The sequence below is a fragment of the Petaurus breviceps genome, unplaced genomic scaffold (genome assembly GCF_028583685.1).
Source record: "Petaurus breviceps papuanus isolate PSGF00001 unplaced genomic scaffold, PetGlider_PUasm1.0 90977, whole genome shotgun sequence".
In the NCBI taxonomy this organism is placed as follows: Eukaryota; Metazoa; Chordata; class Mammalia; order Diprotodontia; family Petauridae; genus Petaurus; species Petaurus breviceps.
The window spans coordinates 32,821,826-32,845,811 of NW_027187391.1; the positions used below are offsets into that span (position 1 = coordinate 32,821,826).

A 23,986-nucleotide genomic window follows, 5' to 3' on the forward strand; every position below is an offset into this window, starting at 1 on the left:
GGGGTTTTCTTAGCTGCCAGAGGTATTAGTTGGGTGCTCTTGCTGAAGCCTCCACACTCTCTGGCAAGCTGGACATACACCCCAGGACCTCCACCATAGACCTCAATTCAGATCCAAGCAGGTTAAAGCAAAAGCAATTACCCCTCAGGCTGGTCACTTGGTCCACCTACAGTATGCAGGCCAGGAGCTGGAGCTGCCATGTGGTGGCTGCACCGCAGCCCTCAGTGGCTTCTCACCCTGGGGGCAAAAGCCTACACACTCCCAACTACTGGGTCCCAAAGTCCACTATGCACAGACCTCTCACTTTGTCCTTAGCATGTATGTGTTGATAATTCTGGAGATCGCCACAGCTGCTGGTGATCTGGAGTCCCTCTGGCCAGTTGCTGGTCAGGCCTGCCCTGGGGCTAAAACCTCTGACTCACAGGGCCTGGGCTTGGCTCCCAGAGTGCTGTGCTGGCCAATTCCTGCCAGCCTGCCAGGCTGTCCTCAGTGGGAGTTTAGCTTCTCTGTATCATTTTGTGGGTTCAGTAGCTCCAAAGTTTGTTCAGAGTTCCCTTTTACATGAATTGTGGAAGGTGGAAGCCAGAGCCGTGTGGATGTCCTGTTTCTACTCTGCCATCTTGACTCTGCTCCCCTGTTCATCTCTTTTAATGAAATCCATTTTAGCCTTAGCTTTGTCTGAGATCATAATTGCTACCCCTGCCTTTTTCATAATAAATTCTCCCCCAACCCTCTATTTTAACTCAGTATATATCTCTTCTTAAATATTTTTCTTGCAAACAACATGTTGTTGTTTTTATGGGTGAGTTTATTCCATTCACATTCAAAGTTGTAATTACTATTTGTGAATTTCCATCCATCTTATTTTTACTGTTGTCCTTAACTTCTCTTTTTACCCTATTTCTATTACCTTATCCTCTTCCCTTATTTTTCTTTTTCTTATTCTACCTACCTCTCATTTGTCTTCTCCACCTACCTTCTTAAATCATTCTCTAAGAGTACCATGACTTCAGGAAGGTGATGCTATGACTTACAAGTGAATTGGATTTAAGTGAGTAAGGGCTGTGCAATGGTCACTAGTCTTACTTTCTCTTCCAGAGCCATCTGGGTTCTGTGGCAAGATATAGATCAGGATGACTAGAGATAGCTCCCTTCTGAGCCATCAGGACAGTGACCAGGTGGGGCTTGGGCTGGGACCTATTGCTGGTCAATCAATGAGAGCCAGAGTGATTTGGGCTTAGGGCATGGTCCTTAAGAAATAAAAGAAAAGGAGTAGAGGGTAGAATAGTGTACTATTGCAAGCCTATGGGTGGGGTTGTGCAGCCCTGACTAAGGTGGATGGCTGGAGGGTTGTTGAGTGTGTGTGTGTGTATGTTTAATTCCTCTGTTGATCACATTAGTGCAGTGTCTTTCATTCTGAACCTATTGTTCCTTTAAACTTCAGAATTTCTGTTGAGAATAACAGAACAGAATGCTTCTAGTCACTCATACTTGCACAACTGAAATTCAAACTCAGATCATTCCTAGCTCAAAGTTCAGTGCACTTTCTACTGCACCATGCCATTGTCTATATAGTTGAATCTCTCAAGGAATTTTGTTCAGTGGATACTCTGCTAAAGGAGAGCCTTTAAGATTACCTTTTGCAATGTTGAGTCAAACGCTTTTCTGAAATTAATAAGCACATAGGACATGTTTAATTCTCTATACTTTTTAGTCAATTATGTACTAGTAATAGAAAAAAATTGTGAAAGCCTGACCATTTCTTTCTTATATTTTCATCAAGGATATCCTCTATATGTCTGCATATCATTTTCAGAAAGGTTTCAGATTGAAGAGAAAGCAGATGTATGAGGAAGTACTTATTTCTATCTTCTTGATCTCCTTTCTTTGGTTATAATGTCATCTCCCCCCAGCCCTCTCCTAATGTATCCTTTGTCTGGGCCAGCCATTTCTTTTTTTATTTTTAAAGCAATTGGGGTTAAGTAACTTGCTCACGGTTACAAGGCCAGGTGTTTCTGCGTGGCTGCTAAGTGTCTGAGCCAGGGATTCGATCTCCAGGTCATCCTGACACTGGAGCCAGTGCTCTTACTCACTGTGCTACCTGGCCGCCCCTGGGCCAGCCATTTCTACTGACTTCTTTGTCATTTCCATTTCCTCACAAGAACAGCACTATACTGCTATGTTAGAATTTAAATGTTGTCATTCAACTCATTTATAAGGAGGATAGATTACTATAGAAATGCAAGCAACCTTTTCTCTCTTTTGTTTCTTTATTGTTCTTTTAGTTTCATTTATAAATACTTTTGGAAGACTAGTATATTTTAGTCACGTCTCATTTATTTCAGATGAATTTGCTGTTTTGTAAGGCAATAGTGATGAGGTATAGGCTCTGGGAAGCCCCTTGAGGTCTCCTTGAATATTTGAAGTACAGGTTCTGGGAACCCCCCCCCTTAACTCTGATTAAATCATCCCATTTGATAAGGCATTTGAATGAGGCCATAAGCCTTATATAGTGACTGGGCCCAGACCTCTGTTACTAGCCTAGCCCTCCATTGTCCATCTACTTCCTACCCTTGAGCCTATCAAAATATCAATCCACCCTTGAACTGGCCTAGCCCATCATTGTCTATAGTCTCCAGGTAGCCTCCAGCAACTTCCCATCCTTAATCACTCATTGAAGGTATATAAGGGTGGTCTAGAGGAGGAGTTTGGGGAGGGTCTTCAGAAGTCATATGAGATCAATGAGGAAGTAATGAAAACTGCTATCATCGTTGGAGATGCAAATGAGTATCATGATATCCTCTTAGCAGTTCCTCATAGAAATATCTTAGTGAAGATGACTCCTCCTGCTTATAAGCACCTACTTCTAACTCTACTCATTGGTGAAATAGGGAGCCCTCTTTCAGAGGTGCTGGATAAGATTGCACAGCTATGTAACTTGGGGGAATGGGGAAAAGATACATTTCCTTGAGAGAAGAGTAAATAGCCAGCAGACTCAAAGTCAGAATAAATTGACAAGAAAAGAATTGTTTGCTGCTCTATTGAGAGCAGGGGTAGATTTTGGAAGAATTGATGGTATTCCAACTAATGAACTATGCAAAATGTATAAAGAAAAGGGGCTTGATGTTAGATGGAATAGAGAAGTGAGACCTGCCCCTACAGATCTTCCTGAACCATTGTATCCAAGTTTGTCACACCTTCATGGAAACTCAGATTAAAGAAAGTACTGGGATAGGTGGAAGTAGTTGTAATGGAAATGCAAATTTAAAGATCTTCCCTGCCCCTAGGCTAAAGTGCACCTGGAGCCTGGGGTGGGAGGCTTGTTTTTCAGTTGATACTTTTTTATTGGCCAGTGGGTCCAAAAGGTTGTTACATTCTCTGAGCCAGGAGAAGGCTATATAAGCCCTGATGTGTAGCTTTGTTTTGGGGGCTCACTTTGAGAAGTGTTCTGTGATTTGATCTGGATTCTGGGAAGCCATTGTCCAGAGCCCCCTGGCTTTGAAAAACCCAGATGTTGAAACCCAGATGTTGTTTGGTATGGATGTAATGGTTGGACAGTTTGGAAAGCTGTCTATTTGATCTGTTTCTGTCTTGATAATTCTGCCTGTATACTTTGAAGTTCAGAGTACTGACCTTTTTCCCCTGAACGAGGTAAACGATATTTGTTTGACTGATTAAAGTAAGCTTGTTAACCCATTTTGAGTTGCTTTCCTTTATCAAAGCAGATCTAAGAACCTGTGGTGGCAGCAAACCCTGAGGATGCTTGGGGTGCTTGCTGCTACAGTAGTCAATATACTGGACTTATGGAAGTACATCAAGCCATTAAAACAGAACAAGGGGAACAGTGTTATATATTCTACTGTAAATGAGGCTATGATAGTGAATTCATGAACTCCAGAAGCATGGCTGACCCTATATTTGTTTCTTTTTGGCTTTATGTCTATTAAAATTGTCCATGAAATTTGTTTCCTATAGGCTTAGTACCCTTCATCTTCAAATGCCTGATAGCTTAAGCCAGATGTCACCCCCTGTCCATGACTGTGACATGTCACCCCTGGACCTGGTGTTGACCAAGTCTGGATGCCAGCTAAAGAACTGACCTCTTGAATGGAACCTCTTGGTGTAGGGACAGCTCTACATCCAATTTCAGCAAGAAGTGGCTATGGAGAAGAGACCTTTGCCTCTCATTCCAAGATTTTGAGTCCCATCCATTTGAAGGAGGACTGATGTTGTGCTTGTGCTTAAGCCCCGACCCTAAGATATTGTGTTATATGCTTATTTTGTGTTATCCCTGTTATATTGTTGTGAAGTTCTATTGAAACCAGTTACCCCACCAGTTATACCTAAACTCCCATTAACTTATGCAATGAAATGTATTGTTAACGTATTTTTGCTAGGTAAGGGCCATGAAAGATCTTGGGGCCAAATCTAATGGTCATGGGAATTTGAAGATCTTCCCTGCCCCTTAATAAGCCTAAGGGAATTTGAAGACCTTCCCTGCTTTGAACACATACTCTGCCCCGTAACAGGCTGAAAGTAAACAAATAGAGCCTGTGGTAGAAGCAGTTTGCTGAAGGGTGGAGCAGAGCCCACAGAAACTGGGAGTCAGAGCAGTTAGAGCTGGAGAGAGGAGAGGACACAGCCAGGGAGACAGCTAGGCTTGTGAGTAAATGTTTGTTTGTGAGAAGGTTAAAGGATGGTGTGGCTCCACGCTGTGCTATGGTGTATGAACTTCTTTGCTACTATGATGGATTTGACTTTCAGGTGTTGGGATTTGGTTTGGTGTAGGTTTTGCTATCCAAACTAATCAAGTCAACAAGCTTGTATGCTTAGCAAAAGGAGTGAATTCATGACAATGTAGATTCATGACAATGTGATCACCACTTACAGGAAAATGTTATGCCACCATCATCAGTGCCTAGGCTCCCACCATGAAGAAACCTAATGAGGTCAAGGAAAAATTTTATGAAGTCCTGGAGGCCCTTATCATCAATGTGCCAAAAAGAGGACAAGCTCATAATTCTGGGTTACTTTAATGCTAGAGTAGGGTCAGAATCCCAGACATGGCAGGGAGCCTAAGAGGAATGGAGTGGAAACAGCAGCAGCAATGATCACTTATTACTAAAGACCTGTGAATCTCTTGACCTTATCATCACCTGCACTGCCTTCTGTTTATCTAAACACAATTAAACTTCATGGATGCACCCTCACAGCAAACACTGGCATTTAATAGACTATGTGATTGTAAAGAGAAAAGACAGACTGGATGTGAGAGAGAGGAAGGCCACTGGTGGTGCAGTGTTGGACTTTTTTCTCATTGTCTCCTACAGTGGCTTTAAGTGGTACTTGAGATAATGGACTTTTCGTTGGCCCCTCTATTTGAATCTTATGTACAAGCTAATAAAGATTATCACCATGGATTTTGAGTCTTTGAATTATAACTGAACAGTAGCAGACAACTTTTCACACCTTTGTGTATGGTAAAATTTCCAACTCATAAGATTTTAAGGGTAAGACTTTTTTCTTAATCCCTAGAATCTCTATGTTTAATGGGAATGTAAATTTATGTTGTTGCCATCTTTCTAAGATTGTATTGTGTAAGATCTTCCCTGCCCCTAGGCCATTTGATAGACTTAAGTGCACCTAGACCTTGTGGTGGGAGGCTTGTTTTTCAGAAGATACTTTGTGATTGGGCAGTGGGTCAAGAGAATTGTTACATTCACTGAGCCAGGAGAAGGCTGTATAAATCCTGATGTGGGACTTTGTTTTGGGGCTTACTTTGAGAAGCCTTGTGTGATTTGACCAGATGATACTCTGGGCATCCATTGAGAGCCCCCCGACTTTGAATACCCAGATGTTGATGCTTCTCTCTCTGGTAACTGTGACTAGATATGGATGTATGTAATGGTTGGACAGTTGGAGGCCTGTCTGCTTGATCTGTTTGTTTCTCTGTCTTCTTGTAACTTCTGCTTGTAACCTGTCTGTATACTCTGAAGTTCGGGGTGCTGACTTTTCCCCTGAACTAGGTAAATGATATGTTGGATTGATTAAAGCAAGATTGTTAACCCATTTTGAGTTGCTTTCCTTTAGAAAAGCAGATCTAAGAACCTGTGTTAGCAGCCACCCTGGGGATGCTGGCATGCTTGCTGCTACAATATGCGAGGCCAACAAAGAGAGAAATTGCCTTGAATATTGTTCTTTAAGAGCTTACCAGGTACTAGCAGTGCTCTCAAGTGGCAGACAGCATGGCAGAATCACTGGCGTTAGAGTCATAAAGACCAGAATTCAAATCATGCTCTAGATATTTTCTATCTTTATGACCCTGGACAAGTCACTCAAATTCTCTGTACCTCAGTTTCCTGAACTATAAAATAAGAAGGTATAATCAATGGCTTTCGGTGGTTCCTTCTACCTCTGATTCTATGACATTGGATCTGCAGGACCCTCTATAATTTTTTTTCTCTAGAAATAAGTATTAAAGAAGGGCATAATACTTATGCTGCTAACTTCTTTGCCCAAGAATGGGATATCACAATGCAGTTCCTAAAACTTCAGAGTCTTTTCTAACTATAACAAGGACCTCTCTGGGTTTCAGTGAGCCCTATAGTTCTTTGAAAAATCTCACATCCTCATGTGATTTTGTGATTATTAATATACACCACTGATGCATGTTTTGGAAAATACTATGACAGAAGTGGCATAGTACATATGAAATAAAAGGTGACGTGAGAGCTTACAATGAAGAAAAAGAGGGAGGTGCTTTTAGAAAGATCTATAAACGTAATGTGTTACAACTCAACTTAGTTTATCCATTGTGCTGTTTCCTGTCAGAAGGGAAAGTTTGCCCACTTTTCCTGGGGCCTAGCTCTTATGCCTCATCAATAAAATTATAAGTGGACTTTTGTAGATTATTATCTGACCTTTACCTTGATCTAAAACTGAGCTGAGAAAATTTTGCTCCACCTTTCTATGTGAGAGGTCAGTCTGCATTTTTTAAACCTAGCCTTGTCATACCAATGTCTCATGGAATGGCTTGGAGGATTGTAAGGACCTGTGCTGAGTCCAGAAAACTTTTGCCTCATCCTCTCTTCAAACAAACATTTTATTCATATGTACCTTGCTCAAAGGGTACAGGACTAAATTGAAATAATTAGGAAATATTAGTTTCTTTAGACTATTGTCATATGTTCAGGAGGTGGATTCTTTCTTTTCATTTCTAGCCCCAGGACATTTTCCCAGGGAAACTCAAGGGACAAAACTCACATGGTTTATTACAATTGTTTCCCTGCCTCCAATCGCTTACATTTCTAAACCATTTGCCACATAGCTGACAAATCAATATTGTTAAAACCGAGGTCTGATCATGAGATAATATTTATAAGCCCTTAGCACAGTGCCTAGCACATAGTAGGCATTCATAAATCTTGTTCCCCTCCTTTCCCCTGCCGAAAAAGCTCCAATGGCTCCCCATTGCCTCTAGGATCAAACACAAAGGACTCGACTTAGCCTTCCAGTCTCTTTACAACCAGTCTCCAGCCTATTACACTGGGCTCATTACACACAATTCTCCTTTATCCAATTTACACTCCAGCTGAACCTGCTACAAGTTATTCCTCTTACCTCATATCACTATGCCATTGTACAAATTGACCCCCAAGCCTGGAATTCAATCCCTCCTCACCTTCACTAATTAGAATCCCTAATTCAAGTGCCACTCCTAGAGGAGGCCTTTTTGAACTCTGCTCCTAGTCAGCTAGAGGAAAATAAAAAAAGAAACTAAGAAAATGAGAACAGTGTTGGATGGTATGTAGTAAGACTAGCAAAATAACACCCTGTTGGTGTCGTTATATATTGGTCCAAACATTACGGATATCAATGCAGGAAAGGTGACCACATGATGCCTACTGTTTGATCCAAAGATCCCACTACTAGGCATATACCTTAAGGACACAAAGATGAAAACAAAGATTTATTCTACACCAAAATATTCATAGCAGCACTCTTTGTGGTAGCAGAGAACTATAACAAAGTAGGTGCCAGTCAAATGGAGAAGAGTTGAACAAATGGAATATTATGGTACTGATGCGGTTTGGGATTGCTAGGACCCCAAGAATGTTAGGGTACAGGGTGGCATCTGCCTGGAATGAATTAACAAACTCAGTCAAGGGCAAATTTTATTGTAATACCAATAGAAGCAAGCAGAGTTCCTAGTGAACCTGTCACTAAATGGGGGTGAGGCTGATGCTTATGTACAAAAAGGACAGTGAAAAGATCTGGGTGGGATTAAGGAGTGGTAATTAGTCTGAGATGGACCAGGTACAGTAGTGAAAAGAATGTCAAGGAAGCTAGTTAGGTGATCTAGATGGGCTTGGGTGGGTCAAGTGCCTTGGATGGCAATGCCAGGGAGGGATCTGTGCTGCTGAAATGTATGGGAAAATTTAGGGACTGGGTTGCTTTCAAAGACATGACCTTTTTTCTTTTGGGGGTCTAGGTCCCATCACCCCATCAGTACTTTAAGAAAAGATAGAAGGGATGGTTTCAGACAAACATGGGAAGACTTGTATGAATTGATGCAGAATCAAGGAAACAATTTATATGATTACAGTAATGTAGGGGCAGTGAACCAGGCTTTCTGGCTTAGAACCAGAAACTCATTTTCATGAGTTCAAATCTAGCCTCAGATGCCTACCAGCTGTGTCACCCTGGTGAAGTCACTTATTGTTGTTTGCTTTAGTTTCCTCATCTATAAAATCATCTGGAGAAGGAAATGGTACACTACTCTGTTATCTCTGCCAAGAAAACCAAAAATTGGATCATGGAGAGTAGGACATGATTGAAAAGCAGTTCAATTAAAAAATAGCACAATAATATAAAAGAAAAAAATTTTAAAAGACTTAAGATGTCTGACAAATGAAATAAACAGTCAAGCCCCAGAAGTGGTGGTCTCAAAGTGCACAATGAAACATGTATGCATTTTTGGATAAGGCCAATATGCAGGTTTGGTTTGTTTGACTATATATAAAAATTTGTGTGTGTATATATGTATATGTATATATATATATATATATATATATATGAGTTCTAGTTTTCCTTTTTTGATTTTCTGCTTGTGAGGGATCTGAGGAGATACTTTGGTCTAACAATAGTATTGTCAAAAGAAAGAAGAAAAGGGGAGTCACTACAAATTTTTAATACACAGAAGCAAATAGGAAGAAATTCAGAAGAAAACACAGATGAACAAGTTTTGTAAGAAACGTTGAATTTATTACATACTTAACAGCAAAAACAAGTTGTAGGTAATAGCAATTCACGGTTTCATGTACAATCCTCATTATTTGCTCTACTTTGTATATGGAAATATTGATTTTATTTGATGCTCATTAAATTCAGAATTTTTTTTAAAAGCCTTTTTTAAAAGAACACTGGGCCTAAGGGTCAGAAGTCCTGACTTCAATTTGATTTCACTAGAAATGAGCCATATGGGGGCGGCTAGGTGGCACAGTGAGTTAAGTACCAGGCCCGGAGTCAGGAGGACCTGAGTTTGGTTCTGGCTTCAGACACTTAACACCCCCACACACAAAAAAACTAACTGTGTAACCTTGGGCAAGTTACTTAACCCCAACTGCCCCCCAAAAGGCAAAAAAAAAAAAAAGAAATGAGATAGATGGCCCTGAGTAAGTCATTAATTGTCCCAACCCTCATTTTTCTCAACTATAAGATAGGGGTAATGATATCAGTCCAGTCTTGGGATTGTTGTGGAATTCTAAAGAGATAAATTATATGACAGTGTTTCGTAAATTGTAAAAGTATTATTAATTCATCACTATCCTTAGGAACACAAAATACAAAAAGAAAAATTTTAAAAACACAAAGCTTCGTCCCTCCCCCTTTTTTAAGAGAGTATATGCATATGTGGAAAGAATATGTGATAGTCTTAGCAAGGCTTACATTAGCTGCCTTAGGCCCGTAGTCATTAAAGGACCTTGGAATTTTAATTTCTTCCCAACTCAGAAACGAAGGGATATTAGGGTCAAAATAGAAGGGTAAAGTTTTCCCCAGAACATAGAAGTTTTTTAATCTCTTTTGAGAGGAATTAAAGAGTTACAATTGGAGAGAGAAAAAGTTGTGGTAGATACAGCAGCAGCAATAACATTAAAGAGGACAATTTCTAGAGACTAACTCTATGTCTTGGAGTGGTTGAAGCCTTTTTCTTTCTTTGGCATGTAATTCTACTTTACTTATTCAGAAAATCCAACAGGGAGTGAAAATGTTTTACTAGATGAAGAAAAGAAAATTTTAATTGTGTCCTGAATCCATGTTTTTGCTATAGAGTGTGGTAAAGAGGTAATTGATTACACCAAACTCAGCTTGCTGGAATACTAACCCTCCCAATTTAGCAATCAATAGATTGCCTGGGGGCTTGGAGCATTTTATGAATTTTATTTACAATTTACATTTTTAAGCTTTGCGGATAAAAGAAACCATAAGAGACTGAGTTCTTTACACTAAACTAAAATCTATATTAGCTAACCTCATCACCTCTATGCAGAAAGATCTCTTTGAAGCTCTAGAGAAGACTGCTCCCTGAACTAGCCCAGTGAATGGAGATGGGTGTGGCCAATTCTGCCCACTCTTGGCACAAGAAGAGGGGCAAAAAGTGCTCCTCTTCCAAAAACGCTCTTCCTGGTGACCTCTGCTGGGTATCAGTAACAAATAGCAAGTGTCCAGTCAATATTGGTTGAGTGCATGAACTTGCATGTCTTTAGCCAACTATTAAGACCATAGGAGCCAGCTCACATGGACTGGTGAAAGCCAATTGTTAAATATGAGTGTGAGCATTTATACCTTGGAAAATGGTATCAATCATAAAAATTAAGGCTTAATTTCTTATTTTATTGATTGTCTGGACTTAAGAAAATGATGGAGAATATGTAAACAATTCAGATTAAACTTAGAACTGTATCAATAAGTACATTTTTCCCCTAGAGAGAGCCATTTGCTAAACATTTGCCAGCATACCTCTCCCCATAGCCACAGATCTCAGTCCACTACAATCAGCTATCTTTCAAATACATTCTGTTTGTTAGTAAAGGGAACAGATTAGGGTGTATGAATGGTTTGGGCAGACTCATTATAGCTACTAGAAAAATAATTCAAAGCACAAAGCTTAACTGGTGTCAGGTCAGTAATATCTTCATGAATAAAGAATGCCACCTTCATAGGTTCATAGCATTATAGATTTAAAGACAGAAGGGACCTTAGACATCCTCATTCAAATTATCTGCTTTGCCAGCTTTGCAGTGGAAATCAGAGGACTTGGGTTCAAGTCCAGGCTCAGTTACTTAATTGTATGATCATGGGTAAATCACTTACTATCTCTGTACCTCAGTGTTCTCATCTGTAAATATAAGAGGTTTGAAGTGGCTGAATTCTAAAGATCTCTTCCTATCCCAAATCTATGATCCTATCATCCCAAAGTGATTAAAGTGGAGATTGATGGAAACCATTGTGCAAAAGGAACTCCCCTGACTATTTGGAATCATGTTAGCATTTGATATTTTCTCCCCAAAAATTCAATATGGAGAGCAGCCAAATCATATTTTAAAAATAAGAAATCCTTTATGTTATGCTTTCCTTTCACAATCTCTGACTTCTCAATCCAAACTCCAATAATTCTCTTCCCATTTCTTAAGAAAAGAATGAAAATGACCCCCCTAAAAAACCCTCATAGAACAAAATATATGATGGAGTGTGTGGTGCTGTCCACCTGTTTTGTGGTAATCTTTGCTAGCAAGAATTAGAGCTTTAAAAGTTTGTTTGTTTTTTAAAGTCATTTTGGTCTCACACTTAATCTATTTCATAATCATAATACTCATCATCCATGTTCATTCTGATGCTAGGGTGGTCCTCTGGTTTTGGTTTCTTTCTGATCTCTTTGACTTTTTCATTTAGATAGGAATGGCCCTCACAGTGTCTCATGATATTCTTTGATGACATCCAGCTTTCTCCTCGTCTTTCTGCTGGGGCTACACACTGCCCTCCTCTCACATCAGTTCCCTTTGCCATCAGGACCTTCCTAGCCCTGAGAAGATTACAGGTACAGTTCCAAGGATTTCCATCCAGATAGAGGTACCTCAGCCGAGGTAAACCTTCTAGGACTTTGAGGTCTAATGCAGATATCTTGTTGTTTCGAAGATTCAGAATCTGTAGCTGCTTCAAATCCTTTAGCTCCTGCTCACCAATATCTTGTATGGCATTTCCTTTTAGGTCTAGCCTGGCTAAAGTGTCTGGAAGCCTGGACAGAAAACAGAACAAGGTAAGAATGAAAGTTAGGAAAAGTGTTTTATAATTGCCGATATGAGTAAGCGCATTTCTTCTGTGTGTGTACAGGGTTGGAGATTAGTGATCATGAAACAGAACTCTCAGTCAATATAGTTCTCATGTGGAAGAGGATGGAGAGCCTACTTCTGGAAAGACATGCTGACATGTAAGGGAAATGCCTTACCCTTCTCCCCAATAAATTCTCCCCTATGTTTAAAAAAATTTGACATGTTTAGCAAATTAGGCAGGGTGAATTTTGAACATTGTCCATGGCCCCTATCCAGAAGACTTTTCTGGAGTCCTGAGTGAGAATGAATTGGAGAGCAGGGCACATTCATTAAATATCATTATGCCATTTGGAAGCATGGTTCCCAAGCCTCTTTCCTGCCTTAATCAAACACATTATGTATGTTCGCCAGCCCCTCATTACACTTGTAATTGTGTTTCCCTAGGAAAAGAAAGTCAAAAGATTAAAAAAAAAAACTATATACTTAGAGTCGGCTATGAATTCATCTTTCAGTTTCCTATTTTCCATTAAAGTCAATTACCTCAACCCTTTGACCTTTTCTCACAGGTCTCATTTTCTATTTGTCTAATGATTTCTTTGTTTCAATTCCTTTACCTTTCTTCTCTTAAAATGGGGATACTTAAATGGAATCTGTTATTCAGATAAAGAATAATGACAAATGAAGCAGAATTACTTTCTAAAAATGGCAAGTTTTAACTTTTTATTAGGGCAAAATACATTCATTTGTTTGATAACAACCTTTTCTTGCTGTCTCATATTCAACTTGTGGTTCACTGGAACCTCTACACATTTTTATTTTTTCCTGCTATGCTCATGCCTATTTTTAGTCACATATCCACTAACTGTGCAATTAATTTGACTTTAAGCACAAGAGGTGAGGATTTTATATGAAAAACCCCAACCCTGCGTATTCATGTACTAACCTCATGATGGATTAATGTACCATGGATAAAGTGGATGGGAAGACCATCATTTCATTGCTGTGTAGTGGAAGCAAGGAAGACTTTCAGAACATTGTGGTGGGGCTCTAATAGGGAACTTACATGACGAGATGGACTAGACTGGCACAAAATGGGCATTCATGGGTTGTGATCTTTATCCTTAAAAGGAACATCAATATTGATGAGACCATGGATCCCTTTGAGTTATTCGAGTAGTGAAGAGAGTATTGGTTTGTCACAGTCCTGTGCCTGACACTTAGGAAGGAAATGGCCAATGATTTTAACCATATTTCTTAGCAATTGGACAGTTTTCCTGTTGTCTTTAGCACAAAAATACATAGCTTGTATTTCCAATGGATACAGATATCAAATTTCTACTTAACATTTTAGCTTAATAGACCTTGATGTACATTTTAAGTTTTGGATAGTTTGGAAAATAAACCTAGTCTGATTAGTTTCATTTTATGTTTTTATTCATATCTATATAAAACATATAGAAATTCACACTTATTTGGGAATTTCAAAAGCCTTATTTAAATTTTCTTATACCCCTGGGATAAAATTTATTTAATTAAGCAGATAAATTTTGCATAAAGTAACTTCATACATTTTCACAGTTTAATCATTTAATTGAATTTTAAGTTAGTCCCAGATCAAATTAATTTTATGCTAACAACTGCTAATATGAAAAGCATCTATGAAAGGTTCACGGATAGTCACAGATGTATAGCTTTTGTTTGGGTTTTTTTTCCCTCCTAGGAATGGCTGAACATTTCAATAGAAATGAATTAAGCGTGAGCATTTCATTGCTAAGATCATGCAGGACTAGGAAACAACTGAGGTCTAGAAATAACATTTGTGGGTTTTTATTTTCAGTGACAAAATATTGATTGAAATATTACTATGTATCTAAGACTATGCTAAATGGATCTAACTGGAAAAGGGTCTTTTCTTTGATTATATCAATCACTTGGCAAATCAACAAGCATTTATCAAATGCCTTCTACTACCTGCACTGTACTAGATGCTGAGGATAAAAATACAATGAATGAAACAAGCTCTTCTTTCAAGGAACTTACACCCCAATGGGAACATGGGAATGACAACAAGTCCATGCATAAGTACATATAGAACAAATATAAAGAGAATAAATGGCTCCTTGAAGGAAGAAAGGTATCCTATGAGGTGCAGGGAATGAGGGAATAAATTCTAGGCATAGGTGAGATCCAGTGAAAAGACATGTATTTGGAAGATGGAGTGTCATCTTCAAACAACAAAGAAAAGGCCAATTTGACTGGATCACTGAAGAGGGAAAGTAATGTTTAATGAGGTTAGAAAGATAGTTTAGGGCCAGATTGTAAAGGTCTTGGGCTTTAACAGCTAAATTAAAGAATTTAGATTTTGTCTTCAAGCCGAAAGAGAGCCATTGGAGTTTAATTAGAGAGTGACATAGTCAGTTCTTTATTTAAGGAAAATCACTTGGGTAGTAGTGTATAAAGTAGACTACAGTAGAGTCCTGAGTTAAGGAAACCAATCAGAACTCTGATTAAACACCTTGTATTTTAAATTTTCACAATATGTCAGCTGAATTAATGCTCATCATCATCATCATCATCATCATCATCACCTGTCTTAACTAAGAGAATTTGCAAAGGAGAGGAAATTTGTATCATCTTTCTCACATATTCTTTTCCTCATCCCAATTTTCCTAGTTCTGTTGATGGTATGACTATACTCCTAGGTTCTCATCCTCAATATCATCCTCTACTCTTTACTTTCATTCACCCACATATAAAATCTATTGCCAAATCTTATTTTCTGTTTTTGTTTTTCTTTGTACTCCTGGCCTTAGCAGAGCATCTAGTGAGTAGGGGGTACTTAAAAATGCTTCTTGACTTGCCTTGTCTTGGCTCTCTATGATCAGAATAGCTCTCATATGCATCTTCTGATCCACTCACACAGTCACAACTCTAGTACAGGCCCTTATCACCTCTCACCTGGACCATTGCAATAGCTTTCTAACTTGTCTCCCTCTCTCAAATGTCTCTACATCACAATCCATTCATCCATCCCTCTTCCATTCAACTACCAAGATGATTTTTCTAAAATATAGATTGATCATAACACTGCCTGATAATAAAGCAAGGGCATAAATCTCCTCCCTACTCCTTCACCTCCATCAATGGTCATTGGTTGATAGGAGGGAAATTCCTTTGAGGGCCACACAAGCAAAAAACAAATTAAATAAGTTTTTTGTTGTACAAAATAGAAAATGTTCCATTTATCTAGTTTTAAAATTAAGATTGAGTAACATATAACTAAAGTAGTAACACAAAGTATGTTTTTTTCCCTTTATTTTGAGAAATAAAAGGAAAAAAGTAGAAATTCAGTGGAGGAAGAGAAGAAATTAAGGCAGTGGGGAAAGAGATGGAAAAAGAAACATCGACATATTAAATGACAGAGGAGAAAAAGACATAGGCAGAAAGGCAAAGAGAAATATATAGGAAATGACTTACATGTGACATACACACAAATCAACATAGAGAGCAACACAGACCCAGCCAAGCAAAGAGGTTTTTCATACAAGACCTCCATCTTCTAACTTTTAAAATGTGAAAAAGTAGCTGAGGACTCTTTAAACTGTGTTCTATTTTCATTTTTTAATTTGTATATATGGTTATGTTCTTTTAACTCGAATAAACAGAGTCATCATCTCTTAGTATTTTCCCTGTGGGCCGGGTGAAATGAAGTTGATGATTGTATCTGACCTGCAGGCTTCCCTACTTCCCTGAATAAATAGCTCTCTACTCCTAGCTTCCCCTGGGATTCCAGAGAATTATTGGAATTCCTCTGCTTAGCCCCTAATCCATAAAATCTATATACAGAAGTATCAAATCTCTTAAAATTATTAAGAATGACAAGATGAACTGGTCACTTGCCTGAGAGGTATTGACAGCAGAAGGTTCTGTTCCAGGGCCAGATTAGAAAGCTGAACACATCTCTGAAGAGCTCCCACCTCAAATAAGCTCACCATGTTGTTGTCTAGAAATAAATGTTTCAGGTCTTTCAGGTCCTGGAAGTCTTGAAGCATTATTCTCTGAATTAGATTGTTACTACAGTCTAGTTTCTGTAGTCTTGTTGGCAGTCGGAAAGACAATGTCTGAAGCTGATTCTGAGATATCTCTAGTGTCGTTAAATTAAGAAGGAAGTGGGCTCCCTCGATAGAAGAAAGTGAATTGGCAGAAAGGAAAAGATGAGAAAGGTTCTCCAGATGTTTCATCTCTCGAAATCTTACTACTTGGAGCTGGTTTCTCTCCAGCTTTAAAGAAAGCAAAGATCTTGGCAGGTCATTAGGGACTACAGTCAGTGAGTTGCCACTTAAACTAAGAAATTGCAAAGACTGAAGAGATGCAAAGAAGCTCCCTGGTAGAAAATGTAGTTTGTTATTCTCCATACTCAGATGTTTTAAGTGAGGAAGTTTAAATGGGCCAGTCAGAGATTCCATATTGTTGCCATCCAACACCAAATTTTGCAAATTAACAAGGGAGGAGAGCATGCCGAGGGAGAGAGAGGATACAATATTGTTTTGCAGCTCAAGTACTTGTAAGTTTTTCAAGCCTTCAAAATCTGATTCATGCAAAACATTTATCAAATTATCATTGAGTTTCAACACTTCAAGGCTGTTTGGGAGGGCGGTGGGGATTCGTCTTAATTTATTTTTCCAGAGTTCCAAAGTCTTCAATGTGCTCAAAGTTTTGAAGGTGTCATTTTCAATGGACTCCATGCCACTGGCCAACAGAATAAATTCTTCCAGGGCCAGTGTTTTGGTGATGTTAGATAACTGCAGAGGGGGAAAATCCTAAATCAACATTATCATGAAAAATATTACATAGTATGTACAAACAAAACCAATAGTATTTGATATTTTCTTCCATTATCTATTTAAGGTATATTTAATTTAAATACTTTTCAAAAGACAAAGCATAAAGTGTCAGTGACTTCATTAAAAGTGATTCAGGGGCAGCTAGGTGGCACAGTGAAGAGAGTACCAGTCCTGGAATCAGGAGGATTTGAGTTTAAATCCGACCTCAGACACTTGACACTTACTAGCTGTGTGACCTTGGGCAAGTCATTTAACCCCAATTACTTTGTCTTCCCCCCTCCAAAAAAAAAAGTGATTCAAATCACTAAGAATAAGAGAAATGCAAATTAAAAAAAACTCCAGGGTTTAATTTCACATACATAAAAACTGATAAAGATGACAAAAATGGAAATCTCATGCTGGAAGAGTTTCAAGAAGATAGAAATATTCATATACTCTTGATGAAGCTATGACCTGAGTCAAACATTCTGTGAAACCTTTTAGAGCTATATGAGAAAAATGACTTAAATTGACTTTTGATCTAGTGATCCCACTAACAGGCATATTATTCCAATTAGATTAAAAAAATACCTCATATACAACAAAATATTTACAGCATCATTCTTTTGTGGAAGTAAAAGATACATCTTGGATAACGCATAAAAAATGGAGATCCTGACAAATTCTGTTATGTTAATATTGCTGTCAGACACCACTCAATGTACTGAATGTAGACATGTTGCTATGACTAAGGACATGGCTGAATTTTTTCATCTCAAAAATGAGAGGTTTGGACTAGATGACCTCTAATGATCCTTTTGGTGCTAGATCTGTTATGGCTATGTTTACACAAAGCTGAGATTTATGCATTTATACACTGTAGGCAAGGTAGGATTATTACACATACATATAGATTAGCATTTGAAAATTTGATAACTGATGTCACAAGGAGCTTTACTTATCCTAAATTTTTAATTACTTATTTTATCTTTTATTATTTTGCTTATTCTAAAATAAATATCACTGTGGCATCAAGACTAGTTTTCTGCTATTAAAAATTTATATATTTGTGAAAAATAATACTAAAGCATTTCCTAATTGCATTCCTCGCTAAGCTATGCTCCTGGCAACTATTTTCTGGGTCTATCCCTTTTCCTGAATCTATTCACATGACACAAACATTTTCAACCATATTCTATTTCAGAAACCAAATTCTTTTTAGAGTAACTTTCCACTTCATATTGGTAAAGATTAATGAAGAAACAAAAAGAATATGTGGGTGATCTTGTATTTATGGGCCAAGTAGGTCATATACATACACATATTCTCGTGCCATAGCAGTAATGATTTCAGACTATCTACCTGACAGACAAGACTCTGAAAGCACCTCACATCCCTCCCCTCACTCAGGCATCCCCTTGAATGAGTGAAAGACCTGCATCAAAAAGAAGCTAGAAAATAGGGAGTTATGATGATGTGGCACTAGAATCTTAGAATTGTATGAGAATTCAGAGCTCCTCTAATCCAGTCCCTTCATTTTACAGATGAGAAAAATTTTTGAGGCCCAAAGAAGTAAAGATTTGCCTATGGCCCCACAGCTAAACAGTGCCAGAATTAAGACTTAAAAATGGATCACCTGCCTTCACTTTCCCCTTTTCTCCTCCTTTCTCCTCTACTCTTTCCCTTTTTCTCCTTGTCCTCTTTTCTTTCTCTTTCCCTCCCCCTCATTTCTCTTCTCCCCTCTTCTCTTTCTCCCCCTCTATTCCTTTCTCTTCCCCCTTTAACTCTTTCCCCCTTTTCTCTCCCTCTCTTTCCCTTCTCTCCTCCTTTCTTACACTTCTCTCCTCCTCTCTCCCTTCTTTCCCCCCTCTTTTCCATTTCTCTCCTCTTTCTCCCCTCTTCCTCTCTCCCTCTCCCTCAGCTTCTTCTTCCTCTTTCCTTTTCCTCTCTTTCTCCCTCCTCTTTCCACGGATCCAGCACAACTACTTCCCTCTTATGGACAGTCTGGTGCTCCTTCCCCTAGCTTCCTGCTACTACCAAATCAATGCAGACTGTCCCCACTATAATTCAGAACTCACAGGCTTAAGTGATCTACCTAGTCACAACCTCAGACTGTGCAGTAGCAGGGGTTAAAGGTATATACCACCATATACCAAAGAAGAGGAAGAGTATAATTGTTTTAACTCCCTTACCTCTTTGCTTATATCTGCCGATTGACATGAGTGATATTTAATTACATAGTACAGTATTCATAAAATCAGAAATAGAGGGTTGGAAAAGACCTATTGAAATCACTTGAATCACCTCTTCTGTGTCATTACCTCCAGGTAAGTTTTGCCCAAACCAAGACTGTCCAAAAGAATCCATAAAAAAGCGTCCACATTTACCTTAAGGATCATTTTTTGTCCTCTCCTGCCCCCAGATAATAAATAGAGATCATGCTTGAAAATCACTTAGTATTATACCTTTTGCAGTAGCATTAAATAAGTAGCTATTTCTGATGACATAAAACAATGCCTTATTCTTTTATTCAAATTTTACTTTGTTATTGAAACTAAAACAGCTTTTTACTACTCTATACTTCTGGCTAACTTCAGGTTGCCAATCACCCTTAACCTATTAAGTTGATAAGCACCAGAAGAAAGGCTACAGAGAATATTTCTTATGTCTGATTCACTTCACATATATTTAGGCTGAAGGTCTGGAGGAGACAGTGAGGCTGATGACTTTGTTCAACTTTTCCCCACTTATATTTAATTCACTTGCAAGACATCACCTTTGTGATGTTATTGATCCTCTTCCAGAAAGGACAAAAAACAAAGTTTCATTTCACTTAATTAGGAATCTGCTCCTGTAGTTCAAACCAATCATCCATTGTATTCACCAAACACCAGTAAAATATAGTTATTTGAGATCAAAGCGGTTCCAGAAGGAGATATCACATAACTTATTGCTTTCCATTCCTTCCATCAGCCTGAGAGTTCTGAGTTGTTTTATCCAAAGATAGTTAATTTGGATTAAAATCCTGGGAGAAGCATTCATCGATTGCTGAACTTTTTAAAATGACAAATTGACTTGTAAAAAAAATTAGCTTTATGGTCTGGTATAATTTGATTTTATTGTTTACAAAACAGCATTGTCTTATTTCATTAATACGTTTACTTGACACTCCCACAATTGAATATCACATATTTTCAGAGCATCCTATTTAAACTATTAAGCTATTTAAGCATCGAATTTCTTTACATTCTGTCTTTTTCTCAAATATATAGATCTTCTACATAAGTCAGATATACTACCTGGAGTTGAATATTATACAAAAAAAGGTAAATCAGAAGATAAACACAAATCAATTCGAATTTTTCAGTCTTGACATGAATCCAATGCCTCTTATTTATAATGGGTTCACCTTTATGTGACAGTTATTGTTGAATTTTCTAGTTAACAAAGAAATGAGGGTGCCTGAAGATCCCGTATATTCACCCTCTTTCCAAGAGGATTACACAAAAGCATTCTTTGGTATTTCCATCTTTGGATATATAAGAAGGGAAAACAGAAATGTTCAGTGGGGTTTATTTGGGGTCATATAAATTTAGAACTAGAAGGTACTGCCTAGTTCCTAAACCCTCATTTTATAAGGAAGGAAGCTGAGACTGAGATAAGAAAATAGGAAAAAATTTCCACCAGGTCACATAGTTTTAGTAAGTGATGGTACTAAAACTGGCTTGTGATCTTACTGGTATTGGGAACTTCGGGGGAGAAAATTTCCTATATCCATTCACAACTTGGTTAGAGTTCTGCCATTAATAATTTTAGAAAGTTGCTTGGGAAAATGGGAGGTTAAGATTTGTTCTCATGACATAGCCATGGTGTTTCTGAGGCAGGACTATGAATCCACTACTTCATAAACTCCAAGACCACCTTTCTTATTCACTACACCACACTACTTTTTACAGGTAGAGAACACCTTTTCCATTATGCCATAAGCAAAGCACAATTCTCTGATTACATAAAAAATTAGCAAATCTACAGCATAGTTTTCAATATCTACTGTATGCCTGACATGAAAAAAATAAAAACTAGCACAAAATTGTAAAAACAAATGATACTTAATATCTTAAGAACTCTGATCAATGAAATAATCAATTGTGATTACAGAGAGCTATGAAGAATGCCTTCCATCTCATGGCAGAGATATGATGGACTAATATGCAGAATAAGAAATACTTTTTTGGATGTGGCCAATTTGGGCATATGTTTTGCTTAACTACATTTATATGATATAAACCCTACCCAGCTCTGTCTACCTCCTTCTCTGTGTAGGTGGGGGGGGGAGGTGAGAGAGAAAAAAATAAATAACTGATAATTGAAAAAATTTAAAAATTATCTTAAAAATAAAGAAGAGAATTGAGAATATTTATCATAAGAACCTGGTGTTTGTTGGAAAAAAATATATAAGCCATAGAACCTCTGAATTATTTCCTGGGAAGATATTAATATTTTGCCTGTGATAGGTATTGATTATCTCAAAACTGCATGATCATCTTAATACCTTTTATGATGATTAAGACATTTTACTTGGCATGGAAGCTACATATCATTTCAATGGTTATATAACCAAGGCCTTTTAACATAAAGTGACAATACTGAGACATATATTTTATTACATGAAGATGTTTTAAAAAACACAGTTACCTGTATGGTAGTTAGATTTTTTTTTTTTAGAGTTTTCAATAAAATGTCACTCATATCTAATAAAGCAAAGAACTCTTGGGAGTTTTTCAACTATTACTGCTATTTCTTGAAATACTCTTAAATAAGATGGAAACAAAATTGTTTTTTTTTAAATCTGGGGGAAAGATCCATTTTACTAATCCAGAATGGGTTGGTGGTTGGCAGAGGTACTCTGACTTAAAAATCATAACTGTTTACACATTATATTTTTAAATTTGGTTCCCTCCCTCCCAATAAAAAGGATTACCTTGAATAAGAAATGACATCCTTACCTTGAGGTTTTTTATTTTACTATGGCTGATAAAAAGCCTTTTGGTTGTGGAAGGCATCCAGGAAGGTACTTCTACGAGTCTATAGCACTGGACGGATTGTTTGGAATCACAGCTGCATCTTCTTGGGCAGTTAGGATGTAAACCCTCACCAAAGGAAAGCAGAAGAAGAAAGGTACAAAGCAAATACATCTTCCAAATACGGGTTCTTGGTTCTCAGTTGGTGCCAACTCCAGCAGGTATTTAAGTCTTGTCTTTCTTTTTATATGATGAAATCAGACAAAAAGGGTCTTATGAATGTGTGCTCCATCAGTGTAAGGCTACAGGAAAGAAAAAAGGGAGGGGGCTCCTCTTAACTTGCTTGGGTTAAAATGTCAGCAACCATTACAAAAGGTGAAAGGTTTTAACAATGATAAGTAGCTTCAATATTTGTAGGTGGGCAAAACCCTATGTTATTTATTGCTGAAAGAGCTAATCTGTAAACACTGCTATTATCTGCATTTCCTTATTCTGTTAAAGGTGACACTGAGGAATTAGTGAGAAAAGACAAAGAACCATTTTATTGTAGGCTATAAAACCTTTGTATTTTCTGTGACCCTATATTAAAACCATTTTTGAGGGGAGGTGATGGGAACAGATATTTAGAGAGGTGTCGTTTTTTTTTCTTTTTTCCTCTTACAACAGTAAGGGAAGACTGGCAGGTGGTTTCTTCTCACTACTAAACTTCAGGGATGCTTAAAGTCACAAATGCCTTTATCTTCCCTTTTAAGAGCCAATGTGGTCTAATAGAAAGAACTTAGAGGACCTGGGTTGGAATCCTGGCTTTGTTATTTACAACCAACTGACCTGAATTCACCTTGCTGGCCTCAGCTTCCTCATCTGTAAAATGAAAAGGTTAAATCTCTAAGGTCCCTTCTAGTGCTAGAGCCTATGATCCCTTCGCTCTTTGCCACCCAAACTACAACTATTGCATCTTGAAAATGCTTTTCAACAAAAAGAACTATTGCTGTTAATTCTTGAAATAGAAATATAAGAAATATTGTGTAGTTCCCTTTTGTGATCACTACTACCTATTTTTAATAGAAAATAGAAACCTATCTTTTATTTCTTTAATATAAGGAAGGATTTTTAATTTCTTAAAAAGGAATTTAACTTCTTACTTGTGAAAGCTGATTGCAGAAAACTTCCTCCTTATCTAGAAATGTTCTTGGTCATGCTTTGTCTTGCTACAGTATTTCTTGTGGACAAATTTTAAAGAATTTAAAATCCTGATTGAGTATTTTAAATGAACATAATACTTGTAAATAATTCATGAACAGGGCTACATATGCTCACTCAAGGTATTTGCCAAAGCAATGCAAAATATCCTGTGTAAAGTCTATAAAAGGACTCAAAATTCTCCAAATATTCTCATTCACAGATGACATTTAATAATTGCAACAAGTCCTAAAACAGCATGATATAGATAAAAATATAAAGACATGTAGATGTAGACAGGTAGATGTAGTTGTAATCATAGACAAAAACAGTGTAGACACAAGCCAAGAATTGAAATATGCAATGTGCTATGCCCAGAATTGAGCAAGAGGACATTAGGCCTGATTGCACTTGGGAAATTACACAATACTTTCAATGAATGGAAATTTCCCACTATCTTAAAAATTTATGTCTTTAATACCAGTGTTTTCAAGGTTATACAGTTATGAAACATGGGACTACATGATCATAGGAGAATCAAAATTTCAAGTAACAAAATGTTTAATAAAAAATACACATGAAGGCTATAAGTAGGCTTTGTCATTTTATCAACAATAACTCATGTGCAAGAAGT

General features: G+C 37.7%; 1 protein-coding gene across 1 annotated transcript; it reads right to left on the reverse strand.

The window, feature by feature from the left end:
• Positions 1 to 11,847: 11,847 nt before the first annotated feature.
• On the reverse strand, positions 11,848 to 22,504 carry LOC138153229 (nephrocan-like). Its single transcript, XM_069077353.1, has 3 exons — positions 22,159 to 22,504; positions 16,230 to 17,131; positions 11,848 to 12,295 (listed from the first exon to the last, which is right to left on the reverse strand). The coding sequence occupies exons 1-3, from the start codon at positions 22,345 to 22,347 to the stop codon at positions 11,848 to 11,850; spliced, it is 1,539 nt and encodes a 512-aa protein (XP_068933454.1). The 5' UTR covers positions 22,348 to 22,504.
• Between the last annotated feature and the right edge of the window lie 1,482 nt (positions 22,505 to 23,986).